Genomic DNA, 9,554 nt, shown 5'->3' with positions numbered 1-9,554 from the left:
GAATAACTTTATGTGTAAAAATATTTTCTTTTTAAAGATACAAAAAAGTTAGGCTACGATTTTAAAATGTAAAGTTCTAATGTGTTGAAGCTAACTGGACCTAAGGCTCATTCGTGTCTCTGTACTTCAGTGATATTTGATTTAATGTTTGTATATGATTTAGTCCTAGCTCTCAGAAGAACCTGTGAAGAACTGCACACCTACCTAGTTCTAGTTCTAGTTCTAGCTCATTAATGACATTACTGTACTCCTCTAAATCATGACATTAATTCAGTTTTAGGTTTTATCTTCTAAAAGCATGCGCTTTCTCTTTTTGTCTTCGCTTCTGGGTTTACAACATTTATAGATTTCCTAAAGCTAAATTATAAATGTCTCGATTCAGAAAGTCAGTACTATTAATGTACATGTTATTTTGTGTTAATGTTTATCTGCTCTGGAAATACTGAGTAAGATACCACACCGCGCTCAGACCTTCGCGTTTATTTAAAGCCTTTTCATATCGACTTATAATACAATCGTAAGAACGCGTAAATAACGTAGTTTGTTTTACCATCTCCAGCGCGTGTTTCTGTGCGGGCTCCGCCATGCTGCCGCTGCGCGTGCTACTGCGCATGCGCGACTCTGACCCTGCGCCCCTGCTGCTGCTGCGCATGCGCGGGCCTCCCCGACTCCGCCGGAGCTAAACGCGGCAGATTTGAGTTCGTAGTTTTAGCTTGTAGCGAGACTCAAAAATGTTGGAAAGGAAGGATAGAAATGGAAAGACATGAAAATAAACGTCTCTCTTTTGCACTGTTGTTGTTGTTGTTCTTGGTTTCAGTGCTTGGCAGCAGAGCCACACAGTTGTTTGTACTCGTTTTTTTACCCAAACGTGTAACAAATGGCACAGTGCGGTTCCTTTCCTAACCAATAAAGTGTGCAGTTTCAGAAAACAGCAGGAAGTGTGTAACCTTGATTTATTTAGAGAAAACAAGCAGAATTGAGTGCTGAAATAATGCATGTCTGTTTACATGAAGCTGTTGGTGTGTGTTCCAGACAGAAGTTAATGTGGTAAAAAAGCAAATAAAAGCCTCACTTAGTTGACACGTTTGAGGTTTCAGCGCTAGGCACTCATCTCTGCAGCATCACACGTGCAACACTTGGGTGTGAAGTGCTGGAAATGCCACAGAAATCAACAAAAATGCCCCCACATGCAAGATATGAATTGCCCCCGTATGCCCCCGCCATCACAGAGAGTGTGTTTTTTACTTATAGCTAAAACAGTAATTGAACGAATTCTTATTAATACTAATCTAGCCTATTTAGAAGGTCGGAAGCATTTTTACTATATATCTCTAATTACTAATCTCTGTGATTTTAAGTTTATGTAGTATTGGTTGGACTAGTATGCTTGTATTACATTGTAATAAACATTTCTGTAATTGCATTGTGAATATATTTATGACACCTCTCTCAAAATAGCGCATACGTCATGCATGGTTGCGTGTATATCTGAGTGTATAAGAGTTGAAATAAATAAATACATCAAATACCTGGGTAAATAAATAGATGTTTTATTCAACGTTTTCATAAATGCCTGTTCACTCGAGCCTCTGCCCCTCCTGTCTGTGCACTTTAACTGTTATTAAACTTTATTGTCTTCTGATGTTTGATTCCCCTGAAAATAAAACCTGACATAAAGCATGACCTAACTGTTCCCAACACACTGGAAATCAGCAGCTTTCTCTGAAGATGAATGAAATCAGCTAGAGAAGAAAGAGACAATTCTTGAATTATAACAGTAATAATAAATGAATAAATGACACAGTTTGCGTGAACAATGATTTGAGCCTTGTGTGATAAAACCGTGGAAATTCAAGATATATTAATGAGCCAAAATTCAAAGAAAGTTTTGGTAATTCATGGTAATATTAATATATGTTTACATTAACCTCATAATATGATTAAAATGAGATGGCAAGTAGTCTTTACCTGATGTAAACAAAATACAGTCAGTTAAACTCATAACTGTATAGCAACCATAACCATAGTGAAATGTGTGGAATATGCCCTTTTAATCACAATAAATGCATAATGCAAATGAAAAATATAAAACATCCAATTTAGGGTCTCTGTGATGTAGGTGTGCTGTCAGGCTGAAGGCTCAGGGCTAGCCGGGAATAGAAACACTAGTAAGCTCCAGCCACAAGAGGGCACTGATACAATCCAGAAGAAACAACACCATCATGAGAGAAAGAACGGGAAGCTGGATTTGTCTTCTAAAATATAATATTTGCTTAACATTTTCTTTTAGATTTTCAATTGGGGCGATGTGGATTATTATTATTGTCATGTTTATTTGACTCTCATTCTGACGGCACCCATTCACTTCAGAGCATCCATTGCCGAGACGCATTTCTCCAAATGTGACGAAGAAACACGCTCATAGTAATCTGGGATGTCCTGAGGGTGATTACCCAGTTCAGGTGGGATTGATGAGAGCTGAACTGAACTCTGAAGTTTCTGTCACCAGTCTCAGGGGGTTATTTTATCATGCGATCATTTCTAAAAGAACGCCTTCATCTTATGCCCTCATCTCAGAAAACCGGATCAATCAGATTTCGCAGAAGGACATTTCCTAGTTCAAAGGTCAAAATAGAATTTCAGTCTCACTCGTTGCGGTGAAAATACACGAAAATGCATGAATAATAATACACGAAACTGACTAAAATGGTGCCGAGATAAAATGCAACGCCCTAAACTGTGGGAAGATTTTGCAAAGGTGCGAAGAGCTCAGCTTCTCAAAGTGAGAACGCACAAACAGGAAACCGTTTTTTTATTTGCCATGCACCCCAATATTTCCAGCCGTTCTTTTGAGATCTGCAACTGAATAGTACACAGGAAGAGAGAGACTACGAATTGAAAAAAGCTAAACAAAAGCTGGTACAAAGGATGGTGAGAAAACACTGTAACGGTTAGCTTTTGCACGCATCAGATAGACACAGGGAGCTGCAGCCACAGATGTTTACAGTTTAACCACACTTTCTGCAGAAGACACACAAAACACGTACCATGTTGGCGTCGATGACTCTTTCCACATGACCTGTGCTGGGGGAATCATGAGTGTCATGTGGAGAGATGGCCCCTGTGGTGCACAAGTGCTAGATCGCGCTGCATGGTGTTAATAGTCCAAACCTCAGAGAGAGCGCTGTGTGTTTGCTGCAGGCGCTGACAGAGACACGCGGCCCTCTGAAGGGTTGCATCACCAGCAGCTGAACCGCAGACCACCACACATGACTGACACAACTACACGCGGATCTAGTTCTTACTTTCAGTTTGATGTGTTCTAAAAATCCGTATCATTCATTTAAATGCAGGGGTTTGTGGTCTTTTTTGTGGCCTAATTAGTGCACTTTTCTAATGATTTTGTTATGGCATTTGTGATGATGCTTAGCACATGCATCAGAAACTGAAATTTACCAGTTAGGTGCAACGTCATACGTTGATGCTTGAAACTTTCCTACATTACTTTCCAAAGCAAATAGAGTAAAAAAAATCTAATTCAATGCTTCCTGTTAATGATCATGATAACTTTGTAAAACAGTTTGAATTTAGCCCTTCCTTCACTTTAGACATGGCAAACCAAGTTACCTTTATTTGAAAACGTTCAGTTTTTCAGTTCAAGTCATGTCATCGTCTAGCTCAGTTCAGTTCAAACTGTATCTGTGCAATCAAGTTGATGATATTGTCAGAAATTAAGTGTTCTCAACTAAGCGAGCCAAAGGCAACAGAGGCAAGGAACTAAAACTTCATCGGTGACAAACATCTCTCATAACGATGTAGCAGCTTTATTGGTTGTTATGGGAAGTGTTCTCGGTTACGGTCGACTTAATTAATGACCATCCTTTTGACGCATTTGACTTGTACCAATCTGATAGTGTGTTATGAGTAAAACAGCAGATTCAAACTGATATTGTGTGTGTCTGCCTCACAAATAATGTTAGGTGGATTGCTCCAGAGTTGGTTTTGATCTTCTATGTGTACAATCAAATTGCCAGAGTTTTGAAAACGCAGCAGACTTGGAAGACAATAATGTGATAAGAGCTTCCTCAAGAATTGAGGAGCTAATCTATTCAGGGCTTTATAAGTAATTAACAAGATTTTAAAATTCATACGATTTGTAATAAAGCAGAAGAAACAGTTCTATAGATACCGCCTTTTCTTTGGCTTTTTGGTTACACTTTTTTTGGAGGTATTAAGACAAGGTTTTATCCTAGGGTCACTTGCAAGTAATTATGCGTAATTAATTGTTATTATAATAGTAAGTATAGGTAACATGGCACCTTAAAATACAGTGTTACAGACCTTTCTGTAGGAGGAAGTACCTTTCTTCCATGCAATACAAAATACCTCTAGTTTTTTTTAAATACCTCTACCATTTATGCTGAGGACAGGTCATAATTTAGTAGAGATCGCTGCTGGGTACAACACACACACACACACACACACACATGAAGCACTGAGAAACAGGTGAATCCGAACATAACACCAGCTGTGACAGTCAGGATCACTATGCCACCAACATCTGAATAACGTAAAGACGAGTCCAGGCCAGTCGTCAGCCGAACCAGAAGTTGTGCAAAAGAAAGGACAAAGTAAGGACAAAAGTGAACATGGCAGATCAAGGAAGTACATGTTATACGCTGTGCAGGGGATGTGAAGAGCAGGGATGGGTTGGTGTTTGTGTTCAGAAAGCAGATAACCTGTTCTAATGAAAGAATATCAGCCACTAAAGGGACATGGTTAGCAAAACATCAAGTTCTAATCAAGACTAATCAAAAGGTAAAATAAGCATACCTGACCTTGAGAAATACACAGTGTGAAGAGTAGAGAAGATTCCCCCGGCTTTCTGCTACGTTCTTTTAATACCAAACCAATATGAAACATCCCTTTGTTAACTTTGTTACTGTTAAGTGTACTTCTGTGGAAATAAGACCATTGTAGCAGTGGCTCTGAGACAGTTCAAATGATACATGACACGACTGTTAGTTCCCTCACATGAGAAGAAGGGAAGATAGAGAGGGGTTTTAGAAAGAAACTAACGGATAGAAGAGAAGGTAGTTTCTGTGGGGTGTCTTGAAGATGTCTGTATTGTCTGGTTTGTCTCTCAGGAAATCAAAGTATCTGAGGTTCTTTTATCCTTCATTCACTCTCAGGTATCACCGCTGACGGCGACGGCTTACGGCTGGTTCCAGCTCTACTCCTTACAAAGTTAGAAGCGCTACTGTGCGTAGAGTCACAGTTTTTACACCTTTTACAGACATATTTTAGACGAATGAAATAGTGTGATGTAGTGCAGTAAATGAAATCAGTAAAACTGGGCACACACACACTTTCCTCAGAATAACCCCATTTCAATTATGACTCTTATAAATTGGGTGTTCGTTCTTTGGTATAGCGTATTGTTGCTTTGGATAAATGCACTTAGTCATCAGGAATTGCTTTTTCATCTAAAACCTAGTTCATTGCTTGACATTTAAATGCTGTTTGTGGTTCGCAGGGAAAGTCCCCGTCAAGCAGTGCTTCTTTAAATCATTGCAGTTATTATCATGTGTGTTTGAACAGCCGTGTTTCACTAAATTCATGCTTCAGTTTTCATCTAAGCCTTTCTTTAGCATTGAAAGTGTAGTTTCAGTGTGGAGGAAAGCACAGTTGGGGTGAAGTCATCTTTGGATCAGGAATTATGTGACAATTTTTTGATAAAAGGAAAATATGATGATTATTTTGTGCGCTAAGCAAGCACAGCGGAAAAGCCTGAACACAATGGAAGGAGCAGGAAAGAGATGGTTTCGTCTTTGCTTTATTCGTTTCCAAGGAGAGCATCAACACAACAGCAAAGGGTTATTTATACTTCTCAGATTATTATCTCAGAATATCATAGCATCTTTAATTCCATGTCACGCATCTATGAGTAAAATAATACAAAAAAAAAACAACGTATGCATTTTTCTGTAAAGCTGTATTATAATGATCTTTTTAACAAGCAGTTTATAAATTGCTAATGTAATATTTCGTTTTGAACTTTAACACAGAGGTTTTCAGCTACTCTGGCCACGAGCTAACTGTTAACGTCCAAGTGATTATTAACCACAAAAAAACCCGTTCTCTCAACCCTCGCCGACGACCTGTGAACCCGATCTCCTGAGAAAGCCCAGACTTTTACAGCTCTGATGTTTATAAGGCATTAAAAGTTCAGAAAGATAGCTTAGAGTCTCTCTGTTCATCTGAATCTATACACACAGAGAGATCAATACAAATGTAGATTATTTTCTATTGAAATAAGTTTCTAGTATTGCATTACTAGGCACCTAGTTGAACGAACATGAAATAAACTGCATACACTGATTTGGTGTTCATGTTTACTGTGCTTTTAACAGTTTAACAGCTAAACAGGGCAAAGAGATCGCTTGAAACTCTTCACACTTCACGCTCCGGCTCTGTGCATGCAAAAAACACGTTCATAGCTGTGGTCAGGGGACAAAACGATGATTTAAAAGTTCACATTTACAACACGAGCAGGCTAAAAAAAATATAAAACATTTAATAACAGCACAAAATGCTTTGAAGGAGAATTATTACCTGATGTGTGACTTGCACCACACATGTGCCATAAAATTATATTACTAGAGTTTATTGATTTACCCAACCGTCCATCCACTAGCTAACCATTTTCAACAAAAAAAACATGCTTTAGAAACTTTATTAGTCAGTGTAGTAATGATAATACATCTAATCACTGCACGTTTAGGACAGGGTTAAGAGCACGTACTCGTATTTGTTGACCATTGTGATCAGTATTAAAGACAATTTAGATGAGGACTCCTCGGCTCCTGAAGTTCTCCTCCGGACAGCCGGCGGTCAGCAGGGCTTCTGGACGGTCACGGGGTACCGCAGAGGAACGGCGATGCCCTGGTCCGGCTTCTCAAACGCACTTATCAGGTTCTTCACCTTCCTGAACAAGCGTTTGCTTTGACCCGGTGCCGTCTGCAAAACGAACGAACAAAAAATGAATGAATGAATGCGAGTAAATAAACAAACAGCAACCGAAGCATCGCAAAATTTCTGTGCAACTAGCAGATTGTTTTCTTTATTTCATCTCCATCAGATCTGAAGCATGTAGTTTCAAGATGAGATGACATCAAACTCAGACGATACAGCTGTGTGTTAGAATAAACACAATATCACCTTCAAGTACCTGGAATATCTAAAAAAATTAATATGTTTGCCTGTCGTCAGAAAATCTTGTAAATCATCTTTGTTTTTGCGCGTGACAGGGTTAAAGCTACTTTTATGCCCCACGTTTGGGATTCACTGCAGACCATTTCAAAAGAAATGCAATATTAATAAAAGGATCTATTTCCCTGCAAATGTCAGGCGCAGATGGTTTCACGAGGATGACCCGTTTGCATTTATTCTTTGATTTTATTCAATGTACACAAATAATGCAATGTGTCAGGTATAGAACAGCAGTGTGTGTGTGTGTGTGTGAGGTGTGTGTGTGTGTGTGTGTGGCTCACCTCGGCCGCCCAGGAGCCCGCCGCGTCTCTCTGGAGCCGGTACGTGTAGACGAAACCATTACACCTGCGGAGAAGATCAGACCAGCTTCAGACACACTCCACACTCCACACACTCCAGAAGATCTGGCTCTGTGACATCTCTCCAGTTTCTGAGCAGAAAGAGCTCCTTCACCTGCGTCTTCAGCGTGTCGTTCCTTTGAGCCAGAATGAGAAAAGCAGAGATTTGTGGAGGACTTACAGAACGCAGAGGCAGTAGGCTCCGGGAACGCTCTCACTGTCTCGGATCAGATAGCTGCCGTCTTTGCCCGCTTCGCACAGACGCGTCTCGCAGGTCTCTCGGCTGATGGCCCCGTGATACACAGACAGAGATTCCATTCTGCTGCATGCTTCGTTTCTCAGGCAATCATGACACGCATGTGATATTTGTCCCTCGAACAGGAAATGATGAAACGGGCAGGAAATAAGCACTTCAAAAAATAAGGCACAATTTCTGCAACAATAGCGAAAGCGTGCAAAGCGTCAGGTGAATGTTAGAGAATACAGCTCCAGATATCAGGACGCACCAGAAAAAGCTTCATCCTAACATCTCGCTAGTTTAACACCTCAGTTCAACCAGACCGATTTCTCCAAAATCACCTCAGACTCTGCACAAGGGTTTAAACTAGTCAAGCTGTTCTTGATAATGTAACAGGAGGTCAGAGGTCAGGGATCAGATGAGATGCACATCAGCTCTCTGATGAATGTTGAAGCTCGCTCTGAGAGTATTATATGTGAACAAGAAGGGAAAAGGTTGATGTATCCTGTGATAGAGCATCCCTGATACCACAGACATCCTCTCTCTCTCTCTCTCTCTCTCTCTCTCTCTCTCTCTCTCTCTCTCTCTGTGCACGCTGTTAAAAACATGATGAACACACTATCTGAAAATCAAGAGACACGGTACTGAACTGAAGTTGGTAGCACAGGGGGCTCAGCTTTGATCCCAGGTCACTAAGACAACCAGTGCATGGACGTCGAGACAGATGAGGGTGAGTGGACCGGTCAGATCACACCACCGCATCTCTTACAGCTGGACAGTGAGGTTACATGAATATTATAGATGAAGCACGGCGGCGGGGAAGCGTTTGAAGAGATCAGTGGAAGACGGATCCGATCGATGAGCCTGAAGAAGTTCTGTGTTGAAATCCCAGTCTGAGCGATCACTTGAATGATTTTATCATTTAGATTGTAGTCAAAGTGAAAGTGCTTGCAGACTGTTTTCTAGAAGGCCGTGTGTGAAGGAGAGCTCTTTCCCGTGTTTCTCCCGGCAGCGAGGCTGTGTGTGACCGATCTTATCGCTCTGTTGTGGGTTTGTAGATATGGCTGTAATATTGATTTTTGGCCTAAATGTCAGTGACAGCTCTTTAAATAAGAAGAGGATACTATAATAAGATGGTATAGGTGTATGATGCATCATTCTGAATGTTATAAATGTTCTGTTATCTCTCGTGTTGTTTGTTAGTCAGTTCACAGGCACTTTTATCTTTCCTCCTAAAAAGGATACTTTTTGCATTAAATTTATAGACATTTTCTGTGAAACGTTGCATCTTCAGAAGGGTTTATAAATGACTCCCATGTTATACATATCTTCTGTGAACTCATGATCATCTCACACTCAGCGCTTCAGCGTTGCCCTCTTGTGGGCTGCTTATGAATATTAAAAAGAGCAGTTCAACTAAAAGGAATGACACCTGCTTCAGCTTAAAAACTTTTCAAATATATACGATATTCAATTCAAGCTAAATTATATTCAACAGAGTTGAGGCAGTTCTCATGTTGAAGTCATTACTGGTAAAATAATTCTGAGCTGAAGTAATAATAATAACTATAAAGATCTGTTTATTACTTCCTTGTTACATGTAATAAATATTAAGTATGATTACATGCAAGCCGCACTCATTCCGAAGGTTAATAAAAGTATGGAGTGTGTAAAATCTGATCTCGTAAAAACAAATGCATCTCACA

The 9,554-nt window shown here is 40.0% G+C and overlaps 2 protein-coding genes across 2 annotated transcripts in view; both read right to left on the bottom strand.

The window, feature by feature from the left end:
* Positions 1-686, bottom strand: part of polr1d (RNA polymerase I and III subunit D) — a 3,799-nt gene extending 3,113 nt beyond the window's left edge. Inside the window, exon 1 of the mRNA XM_043256762.1 lies at positions 551-686. Within this exon, the coding sequence (XP_043112697.1) occupies positions 551-652 (102 nt within the window). The 5' untranslated portion in view covers positions 653-686. The remainder of the gene's footprint in view (positions 1-550) is intronic.
* Positions 687-5,819: 5,133 nt separating this feature from the next.
* sh2d1ab (SH2 domain containing 1A duplicate b) lies at positions 5,820-8,318 on the bottom strand. Its single transcript, XM_043256763.1, has 3 exons — positions 7,792-8,318; positions 7,554-7,617; positions 5,820-7,020 (listed from the first exon to the last, which is right to left on the bottom strand). Exons 1-3 carry the CDS (start codon positions 7,926-7,928, stop codon positions 6,895-6,897), a joined length of 327 nt encoding a protein of 108 aa, XP_043112698.1. The 5' UTR covers positions 7,929-8,318; the 3' UTR covers positions 5,820-6,894.
* Positions 8,319-9,554: the final 1,236 nt, after the last annotated feature.

The sequence above is a fragment of the Puntigrus tetrazona genome, chromosome 14 (genome assembly GCF_018831695.1).
Source record: "Puntigrus tetrazona isolate hp1 chromosome 14, ASM1883169v1, whole genome shotgun sequence".
NCBI lineage: Eukaryota > Metazoa > Chordata > Actinopteri > Cypriniformes > Cyprinidae > Puntigrus > Puntigrus tetrazona.
Note: the sequence above shows the minus strand (reverse complement) of the source record. Positions and strands in the feature narration are given on the sequence as shown.